At 44.3% G+C, this 23,959-nt stretch overlaps 1 protein-coding gene across 1 annotated transcript in view; it reads right to left on the reverse strand.

Annotated features, from left to right (window-relative positions):
- Positions 1 to 23,188, reverse strand: part of WIPF3 (WAS/WASL interacting protein family member 3) — an 87,406-nt gene extending 64,218 nt beyond the window's left edge. The window contains exons 1-3 of the mRNA XM_040644551.1: positions 23,159 to 23,188; positions 17,905 to 18,103; positions 17,412 to 17,542 (exon numbers count right to left, since the gene is read on the reverse strand). Coding sequence (XP_040500485.1) covers positions 17,412 to 17,542; positions 17,905 to 18,103; positions 23,159 to 23,188 — 360 coding nt within the window. The remainder of the gene's footprint in view (positions 1 to 17,411; positions 17,543 to 17,904; positions 18,104 to 23,158) is intronic.
- Positions 23,189 to 23,959: the final 771 nt, after the last annotated feature.

Raw genomic sequence — 23,959 nt, forward strand, 5'->3', positions numbered from 1 at the left:
TGAAATCTAACCTTTCAGAATGTCACAGGCTCAACGTTACTCACGATGCCAGCCTTGAACAACGCTTGCAAAGTGCATTAATCCTTTTCCTGCTTCCTTCTTTTCTTTCAGCTCTCACTTTTCTTATTGTGGCTGTGTTGTTGTTTCTATACAATCTGGTATTTGCTACATAGAGGGCTTTGGAGCACAATTATGCAAATATGGTTATGTTTCAAACAGTTAATATTACAGGATGTCTGATCTCCAAATATATGCGGTCTTTCTCTGTGGAGTGTGTGTGTGTGTGTGTGTGTGTGTGTGTGCATCTTAGAATCCACATCAGGACACACTGAAAAAGCTTAAAATGTATACTAAAGAAAAACCCCAGAGTTTACAAGAACGAGGAAAACCTATATGAGAATCTAACAATTTAAGTGGAAACAGAAATAAACATCAAACTTAGGCAGGGGTGGTTTTGTGTTCCTTCTGTCTCTGTAGTTAGTGGAAGGCCAGAACAAGGCCTGTGGCCATTTCTTTAGCTTTAAACTCCTGCGGCATTTGTATTCTTCCATGGTAATATTCTTATCTCTTAGAGGCAAAAAGCAATTATGTAACCTGGTACTTTGTTCTTAACCTAGTCCCCTGGATTTTGCTTACTTCAAACATGTTCTCTTTACCTTTGTGGATAGTGGCTGCCATGTGACCAGCTAATCACATTAATTTCCTCTAAGGTCAGTAGTTTAATCCCAATTTTATAGGTAAGAAAAATGACATTCAGAGATATTAAGTACTTGGCCCCAAATCCCACACAGCTAGTAATGGGTGGACCTGGGGTTGGAACCCAGGCTTATTAGGCTCTGAAGTCCAGCCTCTTCTCAACATGATTTTTTTTTTTGTGGTAAAATATGCATAATACAAAATTTATTATTTTCATAATTTTAAACTGTACAATTCAGTGGCATCAAGTACATTCACAATGTTGTGCAATTATCCCCACTATCATCTCCAGAATTTTTCATCATCCCAAACAGTACCCATTAAATAATAACTTCCCATTCCTCCTTCCCCTAGTCCCTGGTAATTTCTATTCTACTTTATATTACTGTAAATTTGCTTATTCTAGGTACCTTAAATACAGTATTTGTCCTTTTGTGTCTGGCTTATTTGTCTTCAAGTTTCATTCATGTTGTAGCATGTGCCAGAATTTCCTTCCTTAATTGTATGTATACACCACATTTTGTTTATTCGTTCATCTGTTGATGATACTTGGGTTGCTTTCACCTTTGGGGTACTGTGAATACGACTATGAACACTGGTGTACGAGTATCTCTTCAAGACTCTGCTTTCAATTCTTTTGGGCCTATACCTAGGAGTGGAATTGCTGGATCATATGGGACTACCCTGTTTTCAGCAGGGTTAAGAACCCCCTAAAATTGTACAAAAATTTAAAGTGGCACCTGGGTGGCTCAGTTGGTTGAGCACCCGACTCTTGATTTCAGCTCAGGTCATGATCTCAGAGTCATAAGATCGAGCCGCGCATTGGGCTCCTCACTCAAAAGGGAGTCTGCTTGAGATTCTCTCTCTCCGTCTGCTCCTCCTCCCACTCATGCATTCACTCTCTCTCTCAAATAAATAAATCTTTTCAAAAAATTTAAAGTGGTATAAGATACATGTAAGTTCAACTTTCACGTAGAAAGAATCCATGATAGTTTTCATAAGAGTTGCAAAGAGGTTCATGAGCTGATCACTGTAAGAGACCACAATTTTCTTATAAAGTATCTCCCTCAAAGTTACTAGCACCTGATAATTTTTGTGTCACTGTTTCTTTCCGTCATAGTAAAACAGGAACAGAAAGACTGAAAAAAATAATACTCTTCAGAGTCCAGATAATAAAACTATACTAAAATTGAGCAGAGGTCCCAGGCGGTAGTAGATACTTCTTCAAAGTAGTGTCGATGTTATTTTATTATACAATAAAATAAATTGTGTGTATTAGACAATAATGTAGAGTCAGATAAAGCTGGCATTTTACTGGCTGAATGCTAAAGCAAGTTGGATGTGAGCCCACAGTTTAGTTGGAACAAATATGAATGATCAGTTATTTGTATTTTAACAATGTCTTTTATAAAAAGCACTGGCTATATCTTTTCGTGATCCTTAATTCAGTAACAAAATAATTTCAGTCAAAACTTTACAATAGGGATTAAAGGGTTGGCTGAAGTATCACAAAACAAGAGAAAACATAGAGGTCTCATTACATGAGGATTATCAGAGGAGACAGAGCTGCTTCCCTCGGTGAAGAACCGGAAAGGGATTAGAAAAGTAACTTTAGAAACTTAAATGCCACTTACCTAAGGGTTTTGTCATTTATCTAAGGAAAAATGACCACAGGAAGTAATTAAAGAGAACTGTGGCAGAGCTATTCATGTAACCCCTTAGCACACAGCTGGATTATATTTCCCAGCATCCTCTGTGGTTAGATGTGACTATGTGACTGGGCTCTGGCCAACAGAATGAAGGTAGGCGTGATGTCTTCCACGTGTAGGTTGGCCCATAAAGACCTTCTACCCACAACTTTCCTCTCTTCCTCCATCCACTGGCTGGAAGGAAAGGTCTAATGTGTGGGCTCAGCCACAAGATATAAAGAATCTGGGTTCCTGACTCACCTCTTTAAGGCCATCTGCAAACACTCGATTGGATTTTACAAAAATGAAAAATAAACTTCTACCGTATTAAGTCAGGGAGAGTTTGGAGTTAATTTATTAGAGCCACTAATTTTGAAGCTATCGAATACAGGAACTTAATAGAATATAGCCAGTTCTCATTATTTGTGGTAGTTATATTCTATAAAGTTGCCACAGACACTGAGTTAGCAAAAACTGAACCACTGCTCTTCACAGAAACACAGGGTCAGACTGCTCTGGACATCCAGTCACAAGACTTTTGTAAACTCACTAATATAGAATCTTGTTTTACGTATGTTTCTGTTTAAAGACACCTTATTTAGTGGCGCCTGAGTGGCTCAGATGGTTAAGCATCTGCTTTTGGCTCAGGTCATGATCCCAGGGTCCTGGGATCAAGCCCCACATCGGGCTCCCTGCTCAGCAGGAGCCTGCTTCTCCCTCTCCTACTGCTTCTCCTGCTTGTGCTCTCTCGCTCTCTCTGTCAAATAAATAAATAAAATCTTAAAAAAAGACACCTCACTTAATATATTGTACGTACATTAGCTTGAACTCATGCCAACAGCGTTATACCTCATGCCTGAATGAAGGTTCTCTAACACACATTTTCTCGCAGCCTTTTTGTGCTCAGCAACCCTAGAGAGCACTTCAGCGTTATATTTGGAAGGGTCAGCGAACTCACCGACAATCAACACAAAAGTTTAAAAAACGTGGCACTAAACAGAATGTGCAAAGAACACAGGTTTACAGTATGAGAGCTGGAACAAGACTGCAGAGTCCTGCCTTGTTCCACCTCAGCTGGGAACGCATGTGTGCATGGGGTGACTCCAGTTTTTCCTCACTCTGTACGTTTCCTCCAGCAACCATGATGGTGCCTGTGAATACTGACTTTGGGGTTGCAAATAGAGTTCAATGAGTAGATGATCAGCAAACTATGGCATCTGTGAATAATGAGGATTGACTCTATAACTTTTTGAAGCCCCTAGATGGGCTCAGCCCTGCATTAGGTACTTATAACACAATGTTCTGTTTAATCCCTCAACGACTCTATGGTAGACATCAACATTTCCTACGATGGGGAACCAAAGTCGGAGACATCACCTAGTTTCTACCAAATTTCAGATAGAGTACCAGAAATGAGTTAAGGCTCTGGCCTCTCTGATCCAAAACCTCATTTTTTTGTTTTAATAACTTGGTGTCATTCAGGTCATGTGACTTCTCTACTTCCACCTGGCAAAGATTTTTAAATATTTCTGAGACTCTCAAGTAAAAGGGACCTTATACAGGGAAATATAATTCTTCCACTTGCTGCTCCTGAATGGAGGCATCCTTGCTCTCCATTTAATTTTACCTTAAGAAATCTGAGAGGAATTAGGTGCCGCTGGGCTTCTGTCTTGCTGAACTCACCAGAATGATTATTCAAACTCCTCTAGGATTAAAGGATATTTTTACGTGTGGGACTTGATGGCTGTGAAGGCTTTTTCTTGACAGATAAAATAATTAAGCAATTACCTAGAGAAGTATTCGTTAAAATCTGACAGTTAAGAATGCAGAGCTCCAGGAAGTCACAGGCTGTACCCATGAGCTCTTTGAAGCTTTGTGCTCTCCCAACACACTTAAAACTGTTACTTTGCTCTGTAATGTATTAAAAAAAAATGCCTAGGATAAAAAAAGCCAGATTCTCAAAGGCTTTTTTATATTTTCTCCCGACTCAGGAAGTAACTCTGAAAAACAGCATTGAGATGCAGGTTAGATATCCAAGCACCCTTAGAAGGTGGGGAACTAATGCCCCTTCCATGTGAGACCCCTGAGTATAGGGGACAGTGCTGTTCTTCCCGTCAGACCCATGTCCTACTTGTGCCTCGGCTTTTCCCAGCTGTGTGGCCTTGGTCAAGTCACTTAGCCTCGGGGGGGGGGGGTCTCGTTTTCTTTATCTGTAAAATATCTACAATGCTTAACTCTTAGTTTGTCATCAGGACTAAAACAAAGACTATACATGCAGAGTTTTATTACAGAGGTCGTGACACACATCAGACACTTAACTGGAAGCTATATTCATCATCATCACACCACCAACACCTGCATCACCACAAATAACTACAACAAAAGGTGGAGTAAGACGCATGCCCCAAGAGGGCTGTGGAGCACAAAGGAATGTCACCATCGATTCAAACATGAGGAGGGCGGCGGGGCAGGGGCCGGGGAGGGGCAGTAAATAAACGTCTGGTAGAAGCTATTGCATTCTTCAGCAGGTGAAAAGGTGGCTACAGGAGGCCGTTCTGGTTAGAGGGAGTAGCACATAAGCAGAGATACAGAAGTGGGAGAATGCAAGCAGCCTGGGAGGTTCTGCGTGTGTGGTGGAGGAGAGAAAAAGGCTAGAATCACAGAGGGGCTGAAATGACACTCCACTATTCCGCAAGTGTCTCTTCTCTCGGGGAGGGGTGGACATCTGTCTCATCGTGGCTATCCGCCATCTTTTGAACACTTTTCCTATGCCTGAGGAATTTCTCACAGGAGTCCTGCCTCCCTCAGCCAGAAGCCAGGAGCTCTTTTGCCCAGAATCCCTTGCAGGCAGGGAGCCGACTTGTGACCACTGAGTCAGAGGTGAGGAAACAGTGGGTGGACAAGGTGTGGAGGGGCCCTGGCTCACAGGAGTGACAGCCTGGGTCTGCAGCAGGAGGCCGCCCCTTGCAGTGGGAATGCAAGCCCAGTATTGGCCCCATCTTCCCAGTTTTCCCCCAAAGGCCCCAAATCCAGGTGTTTGTGTGAAGTCCAGTTTTGAAATGTGGGTAACAATTCAAAAAGCATTTTTAAAAATCAGTGGGCCAACAGAACATACCTGCAGGTCACACAGGATCCACAGACTGCCACAGTGCAACCTCTTTACCAGGAGCTAGCGGGCTTGAGGGAGGTGGGGGTAGGTGATGAACCCTTCTTCCTACTCCTCTGCTCCCCTTCCTTCCCCACCTGATCCAGAAATAGATGCGGACTGGGCTTGCCCAGCTTGTGAATATAAAAAGTTCTATAGGTACATACACCAACTGAGCTTTTTCAGAGAGAAATCGCTTATGGTAAACAATTTTACACACTAGGTGCTTTTGTCGAAACTACATGCTCCCTTTTTTCCCCCAATAGTAGTTTGTCAGATTACAGTTGTTAACAAGTAGAATATGTGCCTATTTTAAAAATATAAGCAAGAAGGATTACTGCTACTATTTGACAAAAGCTTCTTTTGCTGGTTCTTAAAATACATTTCAATAGGAATCAGAAAATAAAGTTCTCTGTGCACTCATAACTTTTTATATTTTGTCACTGTTCCACCGAGTCTCTTACTTCTTTGGCTATGAAATGGAGGAGGCGAGCAGAGATTTCTCACCTCTGAACTTCTTTTTTTTTTTTTTTTTTTTTAAAGATTTTATTTACTTATTCAACAGAGAGAGACAGCCAGCGAGAGAGGGAACACAAGCAGGGGGAGTGGGAGAGGAAGAAGCAGGCTCATAGCGGAGGAGCCTGATGTGGGGCTCGATCCCATAATGCCGGGATCACGCCCTGAGCCGAAGGCAGATGCTTAACCGCTGTGCCACCCAGGCGCCCCTCACCTCTGAACTTCTAATAAAGCCCCATGTGACAGACAACCCATTGCTCCCATTATGGGCTCAGCAGGGTCCTACAGATCAGTCATTTATTTATCAAAGGTGCCTTGTGGCCAGGAAATCACAGCACACAAGTCCATGAGCATACAAGGCAGAAATAAAACATTTCTCGAAAAACACATGGCAAAGTTGCCAAAGCTATAAGGAAAATAAAGAAAATTAAAAAAATATTATCTACAGGTGATGGTGAAAATGATTTATGAGTGATCACTTTCTGCTGTCACTTCCTCATTGTGTGATGAGTGAATTCTTTGGGCATCGCCTTCTCCTGGGACTTCCCACCTATAACAAGATCTCACGTCCCACACACCACCTCTCCTGGTCTACACTGTCCTTGTCTAGGCCAAAGGGAAAGTTGATACCCTCACTGGAATCCTCAATGGTATAAAAGTCCTGGAAATATTTAGCCTTTTCGGGGAGTTGGGGCATGTTGGGCTGAGTAAGTAGGGAAGCAGGGGACAGGGCAAGGCGAAATAAAAAGCACAGGATAAAAAAATCCTTGACCATTTGTGTTCTAGAGCATAGTAAAACAAGTGAGCGCTGACATAGCCGTTACTATGTATCGGATCCTGGTGTTTTTTTTTTTTTTTTATATTAACCCATTTAAGCCCCACAACAGCCCAACCAGATAGATACTACCATTGTCCCCATTCTTTAGATGAGGAAACTGACGCACAGAAATGTTAAGAAATCTATCCAAAGTCACATAGTGAATTAGTGGGGGAGCTGGCATTCAAACCTAGGATGTCTGGCTCCAGAGTCCATGCTCTTAAGTACCATACTAACTTAAGTCACTTAAAAACACACGGTTTTTACTCTGGAAAACAGTATGGAGGTTCCTTAAAAAGCTGAAAATAGGGGTGCCTGGATGGCTCAGTCGGTTAAGCGTCTGCCTTCGCCTCAGGTCATGATCCCAGGTTTTGGGATTGAGCCCTGCGTTGGGGTCTTTAAATACTGAATGTATGTATGTATGTATGTATGTATGTATGTATGTATTTATCTTTTTGACACAGAGAGAGAGAGAGAGCACAAGTTGGTGGAACAGCAGGCAGAGGAAGAGGGAGAAGCAGGCTCCCTGCTGAGCACAGAGTCTGATGTGGGACTTGATCCCAGAACCCTGATCATGACCTGAGCCAATGACAGAGGCTTAACCAACTAAGCCACCCAGGTGCCCCAATAAATAAAACCTTAAAAAAAAAAAGGTTAAAAATAGAGCTATCCCATGACCCAGCAATTGCACTACTAGGTATTTATCCAAAGGATACAAACGTAGTGATTCAAAGGGGCAAACACACCCCAATGTTTATAGCAGCAATGTCCACAATAGCCAAGATATGGAAAGATCCCAGATGTCCATCAACAGATGAATGGATAAAGATGTGAGATATATATATTATAATGGAATATTACTCAGCCATCAAAAAGAATGAAGTCTTGCCATTGTTACGTGGATGGAACTAGAGGGTATTATGCTAAGTGAAATAAGTCAGTCAGAGAAAGTAAAATACCATATTTCACCCATGTGGAATTTAAAAAACAAAACAGATGAACATAGGGGAAGGGAAGGAAAAATAAAATAAGATAAAAACAGAGAGGGAGGCAAAACATAAGAGATACTGAACTCTAGGAAACAACCGAGGGCTGCTGGAGGGGAGGTGGGTGGAGGACAGGAGTCACTGGGTTATGCACCTTAAGGAAGGCACTGGATGTAATGAGCACTGGCTGTTACATGCAGCTGATGAGTCACTAAATTCTACCCCAATAACTAATAATACAGAATATGTTAACTAAACTGAATTTAAATACAGAATTTAAAATAAAAAATTTAAAAAGCACATGGCTTTTATAGTTTTTGTCACATTCACATACCACCTGAACTTACTTTTAAATACATTTATTTTGCAAAAGAAACTTTAAATTATTGCTATAAATGGAAAACCAGTATCATCTGCCATAAATAGAAGGTAGTAATAAAAATGAATGCAATAATTATTAAAATAAAATGCTATCTATCTACCATCTAAACTCATTTCAGGTTTCCCTGGTGATACTAAACCTTTGTGCTTTGGGAAACAGTGATCTAGAGTGATGCTTCCCAGACTTTAATGGCAATGAATGAATCACGGTGGGGGTGGGGGTGGGGGTATGGATCTTGTGAAAATGTAGATTCTGATTCAGTAGTCTGAGTGGGAACTGAGATTCTGTATTTCTAACAAGCTCCCAGTCAAGACTAACATGCTGGTCTGGGGACCACACTCTGAGTATTCTAGAATGTAAGAAAGGCACAGTGTCCACCCCAGACCTCCTGAATTAGAATCTTTGGGAGTATCTTATCAACAGTGATTTTTGTGCCTGCTGAAGTTTGAAAAGCTCTGTTGCAGAATATCTAGGATGCTGAAAGTCTCTGTCCCATACCATTGGAAGTTGTGTCCTTTACTGAAAGGCTCCTTTTCTATAGACTCATTTAACTTCAGCAGGCTGGATCCATGAAAATGGTATACTGTACTTAAAATTGGAACTGACCCACAAACGTGAAAGGGAAACCATGCTGAGTGCCCATTCACCTCTTACCTAGGTGATTGGGAAGGATGACTTTCTTTCTTTCTTCTTTCTTTTTTTTTAAGATTTTATTTATTTATTTGTCAGAGAGAGAGAGAGCACAAGCAGGAGGAATGTCAGTAAGAGGAAGAAGCAGGCTCCCCACTGAGCAAGGAGCCTGATGCAGGACTCGATCCCCAGACCCTGGGATCATGACCTGAGCCAAAGGCAGACCCTTAACCAACTGAGCCACCCAAGTGTCCCAGGAAGGATTTCTAACACCTGGGAAACCCTGCCCTGATGAAAGTAGCTCTCACATCTGAATCTGCTCAGCCCTGATCAGACATTGTAGTTAATTATCTGGTGAAATGCTGAAAGGACTAATGCAGTCTTATCTATGTGAGATCTAAAATGAAGACACACTTTAACCACAATCTAATAGGAAACCTAGCAAGTCACGCCTGCGATGAGCTCATAAATTGGTTTCCTTCTATAAGGCTCTTACTGAAATGCAAATTTGTTCCCAGATCATTCATTGAACTTGTTATGATATTTGGACAGTATTTGGCGAAGGGAAAAATGGAGATATTGATAATATTTATCATTGACTCAGGTTTTTAAATTATAGCTAAATGCCATGAAAATCATTGTGTGTGCCATTCCCAAGGGGGAGAGGAGAAAATATTGATTTCCTGTCTTTTTCTTTTTTTCCTTTTTTTTTTTTTGCCGTCTTTGAATGAGCTAAAAGAAGAACTAGGCTTATTAAAAATACATGATATTAATCACACATTTATAAGTAAGTCTCATTTTATATAACAGCTATGTTTCTGGAAAATGGCATCTCTAGTTTTGGAAAATCAAGGTATGCTTTAAGGATAGAAGAGGAGTTGATTAAGCAATGGAAACCCGTAATCGATGTGATAAAATAGTGAATCATTTTACACAATAAATTGCCACCTCTTTAATTAATTTATTTGATGATGTTAGATTTTATGAGGAGGGTGTTTTTTACTTTCTAAGGCTAAGGGGGTAACTCTTCACTTAGGATGGTGAGCACTCCCAAAAATGATTTTTTTGAGAATCACTGAGGAAATAACGTGAGGACAGGAGGTGAAACAGGGTTCAAGGCTACAAGACAAATCCTTCCTTTTCAAGTTTCACTTCTGAGACTTTAGTTTAGGTATTTTCACCTTATTCGTACTGCTCCAGCTTGGGCCAGAGAAGGACCAAGCCGATTCTGGTGCCTCCAGTCTCTCGTCCCCCTTGACGTTCTGCTAGAACCCCAGACAATCCGCTGCAGGGAGTCACTCTCATGTCTCACCAGGCAGATCCCTTCCTATGGCAGCAGGCACGGTTCAGTGACAGCCAAGTGACTGGAGGCCACACCTCTCAGGCCACAAGGCATCACACATACTCCTTTCGTGGCTCCTTTCAATGGTGGCAAATTCTACATCTCATCCTCCCCTCTGTTCTACACATCGAGATTTTACCCACACCACACTTGCGACATTTTCTTACGTACCTTTTCTGTATATCTCTGTGTCTTTGTCCATGTGATTCAGGCTGCACAGGACAGCCTCTGCCACCTGGGAAATCCCTACTGATCCTTTAAAACACACTCAGGTGCTAGCTTCTCTGCAGAACGTTCCTCCTCCCCTTGGCAGAGCTAACTGCACGCTGCTGGTGGGAACATAAAATGGCGCCGCTACTTTGGAAAAGTCTCGAAGTTCCTCACAATGTCCAACAGTTATCGTAAGACCCACCAATTCCACTCCCAGGTATCTACCCAAGAGAAATGAAAACTTATGCCCACACCAAAACTGACATGGGAATATTTCTAGTAACATTGTTCTCAAGAGCCAAAATGTAGAAACAACCCAGAGGTCCATCAACTTATGAGGGGATAAACAAAATGGCCATGGGATGAAATATTATTCACAAAAAAAAAAAAATGAAGGAAAGACTGACTCATGCTATAGCATGATAAACCCAAAATTCACTATGCTGAGTGAAAAGCCAGTCGCAAAAGGCCACATACTGTATGGTCCCGTTTATGTGAACATCCAGAATAGGTAAATCCATAGAAGTAAAAAGTAGATTGGTGGTTTGTCAGGCTGAGGAGACGTAAGATGACGAATGACTGCTAATGGGTGTCTTGTTGGGGTGATGAAAATGTTCTGAAATTACATGATGGTGATGGTTGCGTGACTCTGAATATTCCAAAAACCACTGAATTGCACAATTTAAAAGAGTGAATTTTATGGTATGTGAATTATAACCCAAGAAGGCTGTTGTTACAAAAAACAATTGGTGCAACATGATTAGTTTCAGGCAAAACGGAATCCAGGGCAAAAAATATTAATAGAAATATGCAGTGCTCTGGAAAAATGAATTAACTGCTTCCATAGGTTATGGACATGTGAAAAGCATAAGAAACCTCTGAAGCAGACTTTCCATGGTTGAAGGGAGTGAGGAGGGTATGAACAAAGCTTTGCCACCAGTGTACATGCCACATACATGAATTATAGGGAGAAGCCGCAAATAGGTAGACCAATTTGGGGATCCACATGAGTGAGGGTGGATATTTATTGAATTCGAATCATGGTAAATGGGATAGAACCAAGAATATTAGTTTGGATGTCTGGAATGGGGTAGAAGAATCAGCCCAGGATAACCCCAGTGCTCCTTGCCAAGACAATCTAGTGTTAAATAAGGATGGGAGAAAGCGTGTGTATGGTGGGGAGGGACATAGACGGACAGGGAGAAGTGGGTTTAATTTGAAGCATATGAGGTGTATTTGGCAAATGGAAATACAGATCTGAAATTTAGGAAAGTATCAGGACTGGTGCTAGTGATTCAGGAATCTTTACATAAGACACTTGGGTATGTTTCATTCTCTCATGCTAATTGTATGAAGATCTAGAAACACATAACATTTTAAACTACTGAGTTGCCTTCTGTAATTTCTAATTAGGTCAGGGACATGGCTTATAATGGCAGTCAGGTGGCTGATCCTGCTAACTGCCTATTCAATAACCATTCCCTCTTCTTCCTCATAGCAAAACCCCTAATTTGTGGGTAGGGTAGTGGCAGTTGCAATTTACCCAGCTAAAAATATTTGATTTCTCAGACTTCCTTATATTTTGAGCAACCATGCGCAAAATCTTGGCCAACGAGATGTAGGTGGAAATAGCTAGGGAGGGCATCACTTTCTGAATAAAGAGGTAACACCTCCCTAAGGGAAGGGCCCTCACTCTGGATATTTACACCTTCCTTTTCTTCCTGATTGTAAGCCCAGAGATACAGCAGCCATCTTGTGACCATGAGGCAACCAGATGTAAGACAAGGTCCTACAGGCTAAGGACGGTGAATCAGGAAGATGGAAAGCATTGTTTGAGCTCCTGCATCAGCCCTGAACTGCCTTTCTTGGGAGTCTAGTCTGGTTCCCTAACACAAACTTGTATCTGTTTAAGCCAGATTCTGATGTGTATGTTGTTCCTGTTTCGTTTGTTTGTTTTGGTAGCCGAATGCAATCTTAACTGATACGAGTCACATTTGAACTACTACATATATTAGTGTTATTGTATACATTAGTATTGTATTAGTACATAACATACATATAGTGAGACTACAAAGACATGACCATCTCATTACTAAAAATAAAGTTTAAAAACAAAATATTATTTTTTAAAAATATTTTATTTATTTGAGAGAGAGTGAGTGAGAGAAAGAGAGCAGGGGGTTGGGGGGAGAGGGAGAGGGAGAAACATACTCCCTCCTGAGCAGGGAGCTGACATGGGGCTTGATCCCAGGATTCCAGGATCATGACCTGAGCCGAAGGCAGATGCTCAACTGACTAAGCCACCCAGTGCCCCCAAAATATTTATTCTTACCACCAGGAAGTACTGAAAGCATTAAGGGGCTTAAGAGGTAGTATAGAGCACTGGATCTTTCTTTTTCCAAACAGTGTGATAAAATTTGCAACTAATATGAGACTACCATACTAAGAAAATTCATGAATACATACTCTATTAATGAGCATATGTGCAGGAAACACCATTCTGGATGAGGTAAACTGAGCTGGCATATTTAAATGGCTTTAGCCAAAATGCATGTTCTTAAAGATGGATTGTTCACATGATTCTCACAAGAATTATAATCTGTGGAAGAAAGAATCTTTCTACTCCCCCAGGCCCTCAGTAAACATAGCTAAGAACGTAGCATGTCCTCAAACCACAGCTTTCTGGCCCTTCACAGAAGAGCTTTGGCTGGACTGTGCTCTGGGATTATGTCTCCGGAACTGCAGTCCATAATGTTCTAGGAAACATTTATTATTGCCTTCTACCACAAAACTTCCATTGTCTTCACGGCTGGGACCACGTGGAACACTTAGATCTCTATGGCAACAGTGATTGCTTTGAAGACCTGCCAGGAGAAAGTTATCCCAGGTTTTAGGACCCGGAAAAGCTGTGCAACTGATCTGTTTTTATCTCATGGTTACTGTGGATCAAATAACTATTTGTGTTTTCCTCTTTGTTTTGGCTACTGGGAAGCTCTGACAAATTTTTAATCCTCTCTCCAGAAACTATACTGGACTTTATAGTAAACTCATCTCTAGAAACTACCTGCACCTTATGATACACTCTTATTCTCGAAATTACCTCTGATTTTATCTTGCTTTCCGGCATGTATGTTCTCTTTAGCCTGGTTTCACTCTCTATTAATTTTATGTTTACCATCTGTTCTTGTGAACTCCTCAAATGCTTTATGGAATAGGAAATTATTTAAGGCAAACAACTTTTAAAAGCATCAGATAATAGCAGCTACTTTATTGACCATTGCTATGAAGGAGGTGTTGTTCTCAGCATGGAACCTATCTTATTTACCCTTAATATGAGATAATTACTATTATTATGCCCATTTTACAGATGAGGAAACCGAGGCACAGAGAAGTTATTTGTCCAGGATCATACAACAAATAAATGGTGATTCAAACCCGTGTATTCCGAATTACAAAATTTCTACAAAAAAGAAATAATAATACTGAATTTCTAAAAGAAGCAGAGGCCTTCTGATTTTATAGGCTGAGCTTAGCATCCTTCAGCTTTAAAGGCGATACCTATTATACATCTTGTCTATAAAGTCATGCCTGATGATCCATATCAACAGAGAGGAATGAGAAAGTAAAAGTCAGAAGGGCAGATCATCCAAAAATAATTGACTTTTGATTTTAGAACATAGAGGCTTTCATTCATTCGCTCACTGTTCATGCAGTACTCATCATGTGCCATGCATGGTCAGGCTCTGGGAACACAGATGAAGCAGACAAGCACCTGCCCTTCAGGAGCTCAACTGCAATGAGCGAGAGTCAGGGAGGCAAAGGGTACCTCGGGGTTATAAATGGGCTGATAGCAGACCAGAGCAGGGTGTGACATGATCACTCTATGACCAGATTAGCCCTTGGTCTCTATGTCACCATTGATAATGGGAGTAAGAAGAATCAGTTTCTTTGTAGGGCTATTGTGATGATTTCATACAAAGAAAGTGCTTAGCCTAGGCTGGCATGAACTATGTGTTCAGTACGTGTTAGCCTTTAGCTCTTAAGGCACAGTGGACAGCAGCCCGGGATCCTGCTTTGTCACACAAACATACTCGTATGGACACATGTTCTGGAAGCTCAAGAACTGAGGCTGGCTACTGCTTCCTCTGAGCTCCTCCCTAGGAACTGACTAACTTATAGTCCATAAGCACTCTTTTCTGGATGTCACCATCTCAGATTCAGCGTCTTGCTGGACTATATCATGCACACATGCTGAATACTCCTTCAAGTTGCACTGGACAATCTTCCATGGTACCCGGTCCATATAATGCCCGCCTGGCATTTCCCCTCACATTTGCTCTGCTCCACTCTATCTCGTAGGCACTTCAACCTGGCAGGTAACCACACGATTCCCCGGCTGCATAACGGGTCAGGTTCCCACTTGAACAGGTCTAAGGAAAGACCCAACTAGAATTGCAAAAGGGGAGCCTCAAGTGCGTTACTGGCTGACGCCGGTAGGAAAACATATGTGCCGCACCTGCTCGGCATCAGCTGGGAACAGTACGTCTCTTCAGTTTTGTGCAGTGGCTAAATAAGAAATAACTAATCATTTTCTCACCAATCCTAACTCCTATTTAATAGTTCCCTCTCGAAGTTTGTTTTGTCAAGCTATCAGCAAAGTCAGTCAAACATTACGATTCCTTTCTAAATATTCCAGCAGCCAGATGGCAGGAACACTACTGTGACAAGGCAAAACTCGCCTAAAGATAACTTCGTGATGCATAATCATGCTTGATGGCACTCGGCTAAGCAGATTCACCCAGAGAAACCTCTTCACTTGCCCCACTTAACCCACGTTCTTTACACCAAAACTTGATAATTCCAAGAATAAGGCAAACATTCAACCCTGCAATATGATACTGGCTGGTAAAACAAACACCGTTTCTACTTCTTACTAAGGTCTGAATTTTAGGCAGAAATACAAAATCACTAGAAGACCACACACATCAGCATAAGATTTCTCTCTAGATAGGTTACCGTACGTTAAAGTTTCAAATGCTTCTGCACCAAATTTAATGTATATTTACAACATGTTGGCTAGAAAACGACTTTTCTTCCGCTGCCAAGTTATTTCTGTAGAGTGTGTGGCTTTTTGTTGTTTTCGTTTTTACTTGAGTGTTAAGAAAAGTATCTTTATAAATTGTATGATGTAGGAAAGTTGACTGTTCCTCCCTGGTGAAAATTCTACTATGTGTTCTCCTCTAGAGTTAATTATATTTTGGTTTCTCATACCTTTGCTAGGTTATATTATTCAGTGTGTGTGTGTGTGTGTGTGTGTGTGTGTGTGTTTGAATAACCGCAAAATCACAACCTGTTCTATATGGTTTCTGAACAATAAATCTCCTAAAAAGAGCGTTGGCAGGCTAGGCCAGCTGGCTTTCTCCTGTTTCTAAAACTGTATGTTCTTAGACACACGCGCTTCCTCCATCCCTTCTGCTGCTGGCTAACTTCAGTCTGTGACACAATCTCACACGCACAATTATATGAAAACAACAGGGACTCCTGGAAAGGAACAAAAAAGGGGCAGGGCAGAAAGCCAACCTTCAAGTCTCTGTTCCTGCTTCAGGTGGCCGAAAACTGTCTGTTTAGGGTGGTATGTACAGAATTTGAAGTCTGTGTACCCCGGTTCTTAACCCTGGTTCCCCGGAGCAAGGCATGTAAGGCATTTTAAAAGCGTGTGACTTTTTATTTGCTCATGTGTAAACTGGCAGAATAACAATGTCTCCCTTAAAGAACTGTGATCCCATGAGGTGATGTTCATACAGGCATTTTGGTAAAGTCCTCTGCAGTGTGTTTCATTTCCCGTTATTTCTCAACTTTCTTTTTGTTCCCTTGTCCTTTTTTCCTTTTCTGATTCGGTTTTTGTGGTTTTTAAATGTATCTCTAAAATGCACTGCCTGGAAGACTGCACTAATCTGTGTGCTACCACAGTGAGTGCATTTTTAGCCTTAAATTTTCATTTACATTTTTATCGAGGTAAGACATAAGTCAAGTGCACAAATCTCAAGGGAATAACTTATCGATATCTCTATGTGTACACCTGTGGAATCACTAGTAAGGCAAGGGAGGGAGCATTTCCAGCACCCCAGAAACCCCCTCATGCCCTGTCCACGTCCTTACAAGGCCCAAAGGCCACCCCATTTCTAACCTGTATTGCCATGACTAGCTTTGCCTAAAGTTACACAAATGAACAAACAAAAAACCAACTCAGGGAAGGTTGGGGTCCCAGGGATAACTACTATGGCTGACCATAAGAAATGTACTTCCAACCCTCCTTCTGAAGAGAGAAAAGATTCTGGAAATAAGGAGAGGGGTTTGAACTTTCTAAGTCACACAGGTCATGCAGAACAAGGCCCTCATTTTGTAGCTTAATGACTCTCTGGGAGGCGAAGTGACAGCCCAACTTCCTGCTACAGAGTAACTCTGCTTCCAAATGTTGCTGTCATAAAACATAAAAACATCCCGAATGTGAGGGATGCCGCCGGGGCATCCCAGCGAGCCAGCTGGGAACAGCTCTCCGGGCCTCTCCCAGTAGAACTTTCCAGGGAGCAGCGTACACTCGGTCCCCACGCGGCTCCAGCTCCCGCTGCAGGCACACCCACGCGGCTGGCACGCCACGCTCAGAAGGCACTGTTCCTGCGAGCCTGTGCCTGCCTGCCCACAGGGGCAGCGCTCGTTCCTCAGACCCCCTTCCCAAGGGCCCCGCTCCTGCTCCCCTCCGCCTCCGGTGTCTCTGGGGGGAGGGGCAGTCTCTGCCACCTTCTCTGACTCCTTCAAGGGACTTTAAAGCCCATGTGTGGCCAGATCTAAATCTCTGGAGCACAGCCAGCCTACTGACCTCAGGGGCCTGGAGATGAGCACTGAGAGGGGAGTCCTGAGACCTTCTGTCGGGTCCCAGCTAGGTCATCACGAACGAGCTGTGTGACCTTGGGCAAGTCACTTCACACCTCCGGGACTGACTTCCTCGTTGGGGGGACTGGCTTCTGTATCCCCAAAGCCATCTCCAGTCCAGCAATGTGCTGGCTCGTCTTTACTCCGCCCCAGTTCTTCCTGCGACTGCCCCCTCCTCAGCGAGACCCCAGCCTTTTGTTCTGGGGGGGAAGCGGGGAAGAGAGGAAGGGAGAGCTCGGTGCAGCCCAGGCCACGCAGCCTGCGCGCCAGGGGCGGCTCACTGGAGAGTCGGGTCCGGGAAGTCACCAGGCATCCCCACGGTGACCTGGTTCCCTCCGCGGTCCCGTTAGGGCCCCGCTCGGAAGGCGCCCCGCGGCGGGCGGCGGGGGGCGGGGATCCCCGGATACCGGCGCGCGCGCTGCACCCCTGTCCTCGCCGCACCCCTGTCCTCGCCTCGGGCCACTCCGCCCCGGGACGGGCCCGAGCGGCCGTTGCCCCAGCGCGTCACCACACCCCCCGCCCCCAGCCCGGCACGGACCCGGACACGCGCGCGCACCGCTACCTGCAGCTAGCCGCGCCGCGGGCCGGACTGGACTCGAGCTCCGGCCGACGTCCCCGCCGCCGCCGCCGCTGCTGTCTCCAGGCTCCGGGCTCCGTGTCGCAGCCCGGCTGCTCCAGGCGCCGCCGCTGCCGCGGCCACGCTGCGCTCGGCGCTGCTGCACTCGGTGCGCCCCGCTCCCTTGCCGCCGCCGGCTCTGGGGCTGCCGGGACGCGGAGGCGGGGCCGTCGCCCCACCTGCTCCGAGGGCTCCTGCCCCTGCCGCCGCCGCCCAGCGCGCAGGGACGCGGCCCGGCGGGGCGGCTCTGGAGCCCGGGGGCGGGTCCCAGCGGCAGGGGCGCGCCTCTCCCGGTGCGCGTCCTGAGTCTGAGGCGCCGAGAGAGGGGGCCTAAGGCACCGCCACGCTGGGGACACGCCACTGCTTCACCAGTTTACTCCAAGACCTCAGGAACGCTTCTTAGGCTCCAGGAGGCGTCGTAAGCTGTGGTGACAAAAGAGAGAACAAAATCACCTTTCGCCCTCTCAGAGTTCACGCTCTAGAAAGGGAAACGAACGGGGGCAACTACAGTCCAGACCAAGAGGGTGTGGTAGTAGAGGTGGCACCCGGTCCAGACCTGGGGAGGTCAGGGAAAGCTTCTTCAGCAGGCGACGTCTGAGAGACATGAGCTACTAGCCGGGTGACCGAGAGGGCCTGAGGAGGTAGACTGTGCCAGGTGGAGCCCCAGGGGAGAGGCCGCGGACTGTGTTTGCAGCCTGAAATGTTGGAGCCGGAAGAACTTGCAGTGGGCAGCACATCCCCTTCACACTCCATGTCCAGGCCCCCGGGAACATGCAGAAAGTTTGTGGGTACGGCCGGATGTGTTCCTCTAGGTGCAGTGCTTCTCTGGTGAGGCTTTCCTACCTCCCATGTCCTGGACCTGCCTACTGCTGGAGGTGCTAAGAGGATACTCACCGACGGTTCCCTCAGCCCTGCAGTTTTGAACATCTACTAGGAGCCAGGCCCTCTGCAGGGGCCTTAAGGTATGCTGGCGAGGGGCGCAGGGTCTCTAACACTAAGGGAACTCCTGGGCTGGAGCAGAGGAGAGACCTGCGCTCAGCGTTGTGCCAAGGCTTGTATGAAGGGCATGGGAACGCAGGGAAAGAAGCAGTTAATGCCAGCAGGAAGGATCTCACACATGGGTTGCAACCCCCCTTCAAGTTCAGATCCTGTAGGAGCTGCTGTCAAAGTATGTTCCCACGCAGCCCTTAGCTGGTTTCTTAATTACTCATGTTCATAGCAAGGATAAATAATTCACTCCGGATGTCTTTCACTCCTGGGTTGTCAAGAACATGGGTTTCCGTTGGGTTGAGGTGAATAAGGGCACACGTGTAGTCAGTGGAAGCCAATGAGGTACTTGCTTCCTGCCTCTTTGTCCTGGGTTCCTCCTGCCTTTCTTCCTTTAGAACCAATAAAATGATCATGGGTATGAAATTGAAAAACTGTGCTCAACCTAAAATTCAGAAACAATTTTGCACAGGTGAACACTACTTTAAAAAACCCTGAAACATAACCAGACAAGACACCCTCCTCCGAATCCCTAGTGCTTGTTCTCATTAAACACATAACGACTAGAATTCTAATCTCTCAAAAAGGAAGAAAAGATAAATTAGCAGAGAAAACATTTCCATAAGTCCAGAGAGTTCCCATAAGGGCTTCGGGGGAGTGGCCCAAGCAGGAGCTAGTTGAACAGATAGGCTGCTGGCTCTGTCGTTCCATTTCCCATATTCTTTATGCCTGAACACAAACGGGATGCCTAGGGATGCTGCAACCAGATGACAACCGACAGACAATGAAAATGAAGCCACAAGGCCGATATGACTAGGATGACTGAGTGAAAACTAGCATAGCACTGCTGGGCATTCGAAACAATGCCAGCAACAGCCTACCTCTGAACTTCTTGCCATGTGAGAAAAATAGTCCCTGTTTGTTTAAGCCACTAGACTGGGTTTTCTGTTCCTTGCAGCCGAACATACCCTCAACTGATCCAGTGACCTGGTGAAGGGCAAACATCTCTTCTCCTCCCACTGCTCACAAATGCCTGAAATAGCTCACCTTTCATACCTTCTACTTGTAAACATGTATTTCCATCTACTGTGAATTCCTGAACTTGTCAGGAGAAAGGTGCTAGAGACATCGTAAATGTTTTATACATGTATCCACATCAATTCTTCAAGTGTTTATGAGCAGCTATTAGACGGTGATAATGTACTGGTTCTGGGGGTGCAAAGATGAATTCACAGCCTTGCCTCCAGGGAGCAAACAGCTTAGAGGAGGACATGAGCTTGCAAATAGAGTTTCACTGTTCTGTGCAAGAAGGAGTTTGCCTTGGACAGAGAGGTGATACAGAGGAAGAAATGATGAGCTCTGTCTGGTGTGAGGAAGGAGGGAGACAGTAACACCTGGGCTGGGCTTCCATGGAGGAACTAAAGTTTTCCCTGTCAGAAATTGGGGAAGGGAGGCCATTTCAGAAAAGAGAATGTCTGATAGAGCTTGGCTGTCCAGGAGCCTCAAACCCCAAATGTCTGAAAGACACTTGTGGTCTTCCTCCCAAACCTACCCCATTCTCGGTGTTGCCCGTCTGCCTGGCCCACCCAGCAACCTCCTCAGCGGCCTTTCCCTCATCACTCCTCCCTAAGGTGGATTTCGTCTCTTGGGTCTGTCTGGTCTTACCCATGGACACCAGTGCCCTCTCTCCCCAGTGCTTCCACAGCAGCCTCCCAGCTGTCGCTCTGCAACATGCTGCTTCTCTCTTGCAGACCTTTCTCCACAGTGTGGCTGGAGAGGTCATATTGAAACCCAAAGCTGATCTTATTAACCCCCATTATCTGTAGTTTAGTGACTTCCCTTTGCTCTGATGATAACAACAAAGATCCTGAGCTTGTTCTGAAGGCCCTCACCGTCTCCAGCACTACTTGCTCAGGCCTCTCGCCCCATCTCTTTTCTCCAGCTATGTGGGCCTGCTTTCAGATCCTTGAGCAGGGAACATTCTTTCTTGTCACAGGCCCTATGCACCTGTTATTCCTTCTTTGTAGGGAACATCACCCAAATGAACTCCTCTTCATTTTTCAGATCTCAACTAAACTTCACCTGGATCTTGACTAGGTCAACTTCTCCTATTATAAGCTCTCATAATCCTGTGTAACTTTCTGTTACAGCATTTATTACAGTTTTAACATCACCATTAAACAGCCACACTGTCCCAAAGGGTGACAAGGGGATAGTTCACTATCTTCGGTACAGTTAAATTCCATCACACTGCCTCCACAAGTTCTGCTGTTCCAGAAGGTGGTGCAGACACAAAAAGGTTGAGATCTAGCATCCTCATTTGTGGGGTGAGAAGAGAGGAAGGTCAAGGTGTATGGAGAACATAAGAGTTTACTGAACAGGCAGAGAAAGAGGAGCCAGCCCACAAAGGAGATGGGGGAAGAAGGGAGAGGGCAGGGAAAGAGCTCAGAGCAAGGGGGCACAGAAACCAGGCAGAGAGAAGACATGGTCAAGAGTGTCATACTGCATGGACGTCACATTCAAGAGCCAAAACATGTACAATGGGAGGTCGTGAGTTACCCTAGTAACTACAAGTTCAATGCACTAGGCCAAGGGGAAGCCTGATTTCATGGGCTGAAATACAGAAAAGCTGGGGAGTATAGACCACACTTCCAGCTTTTTCAGAAATCTTGACCAAGAAGAGGAGGAGAGATATGGGATCACACCTAGAAGAGGAGAAAGCATCAGGGAGGGTAGAGACCCTACCATGTTGCAGGTTAAAAGAACCAGTGGAGAAAAGGGTCTCAAGATTTAGGAAAGAGAGGGAGCTGGAAATGGATCCAGGAATTCTCCAAAATATCTTCTTAGACCTGTTCTTTGAGAAACTGAGAAGGGATTTACTGAACCATATTTCACAAAGTTTTCAAAACCATCGATCCTGCTAAGTAAACACATAAAATAATATAAAAAGCCTTCATCTCAGAGACCAAAGATGTGTGTTCAAGGTAGCATCAACTGGTTGTGTGATGTTCATTAGCTTGTCAGCTCCCCAAAATATTAATTCTTTCTTTCTTTTTATTTATTTATTTATTTATTTATTTATTTATTTATTTATTTTTAAAGATTTTATTTATTTATTTGACTGAGAGAGAGACAGCCAGCGAGAGAGGGAACACAAGCAGGGGGAGTGGGAGAGGAAGAAGCAGGCTCATAGCGGAGGAGCCTGATGTGGGTCTCGATCTCACAACACCGGGATCACGCCGTGAGCCAAAGGCAGACACTTAACGACTGAGCCACCCAGGCGCCCCAAAATATTAATTCTTTCATCTACAAAATGAGTGTAATGGTTTCTGCCATGCCTCAGAGTCATTATCAGAATACCAAGAGGTGAATTCTATGAAATTCATAAAATTGAAAGCACTTTGTTTCACTACTAAGGGCACAGGAATGGAAAAAACTTTACCTGTTTTCCTGTAGCATATCTTAAATTAATCTGTACTTATTGGAAACACCAACAAAAACAAATTATTATTTAAAATGAACGATGTTACTGATAACTGTTCTCACTTTTACAAACTCCCTCATGCTATTTCAGAGTATTTCCAAAGTTATGTTCCTATACACTGTGGGTGAAGGGGCAGTCAATGTGGTGTAGGAAGGGTGTGATGGACCCTCTGAGTCCCCTCCTCACTTCTATCCGGGTCTGTCACACTGCTAAGGAGATTCGTTTTCTTCACCTCTTGTTTCTTGGCTGTACTGTAGCCAACATGGTCCGTTATCTACAAGGCAAACTCCGCACTCATCTTCTTTGTTGAAATTGTCATTCAGGGTCTAGTGAGTACAACTTACCAAGGGCTTTCCCCAGTGTTATCACAGTGCTCATCCAGACAAGCTGAGAGTGTGGTCACCACATTTGAGATGTTGACATAGAAACGCAGAAGGTAATGGGCTTGTGAGAGTCTCCAGGCTGGTAAGGAGTAGAACTGTGAAAGGAAATGAATCCTGTGTCACAGGACTCTTGTCTCACTGCCCAGCACAGTGCCTGGCACGGAGCAGATTCAGTGAACGCATGACTATAGGAATGACTCATCACCATCTCTGCGTGGCTGTGCCGATCCAACCTCCATCCAACCTCCATCCTGATAAGAGCTATCATGTCATACTGGAAGCCCTGTAAAGTAGAATTTATCCTCCTTCTGGATCACTGGTTTCTGTTAATGGTACTATCACTCACCGATTCTCTCAAGACAAAATCCTGGTTCATCCTAACCTTCTCCCTGACTTCTACCACCACCCTCTGATCCATCACAAAACCCTGTCCATTCTGCCTCCCAGACACCTTCTTTAGTGCAGGTCTGGTCTACTGCCATCATCTCCAAACTGGTGTCTCTGGCTCCACTGTTCTTCCCGTTCCTCCCAACTGTTCTCTATTCTGTATCCATAGTGATTTTTCTAAAGGGAAAATTTAATCATCTAATTCGCCTGCTCAAAATCCTTCAATTGCTCTTGTTTGATCTCAAGATAAGGCCTAGGTAACTTAGTATTGCCTATACAGCCTCCAAGATTTGTCCCTCCCACATCATCTTCCACTCCTCAGCTTCCCTTCCATATTACGCCCTGCTCTGGCTATCCCAAAGGACTCCCAAGTCCCCCTTGGATTCACCATATGTACTCCTGACTGCCTTCACGCAAGCCTTTTTTTTTTTTTTTTTTTTTTTTTTTTTTTGGTCTTGGAACAACTTTTCTCTCTTTGCTACCTGGAGAACTTTTCTTCATTTTTCAATATCAATGCCCACTTACTTTAGAAAAGCTTTCTGAACCCTCAGTGTAGACCAGGAGCCCCTCCTCTGAATATCTAGCACCTTCTTTCTCCATCTGTACTGTAGCACTTAGATCATGCTGACATAGCTCTTAGTTACATCTTTAAGGGCAGAAATGGTCTCATTGCCTCAGTATCACCAGCACCCACCTAACACATGAGGTGTCATATAAGTCAGTACTCAATAACTTGATTAATTAGTTATCAAAAAATACC

This window comes from Ursus maritimus, unplaced genomic scaffold (genome assembly GCF_017311325.1).
Source record: "Ursus maritimus isolate PB19 unplaced genomic scaffold, ASM1731132v1 scaffold_3, whole genome shotgun sequence".
In the NCBI taxonomy this organism is placed as follows: Eukaryota; Metazoa; Chordata; class Mammalia; order Carnivora; family Ursidae; genus Ursus; species Ursus maritimus.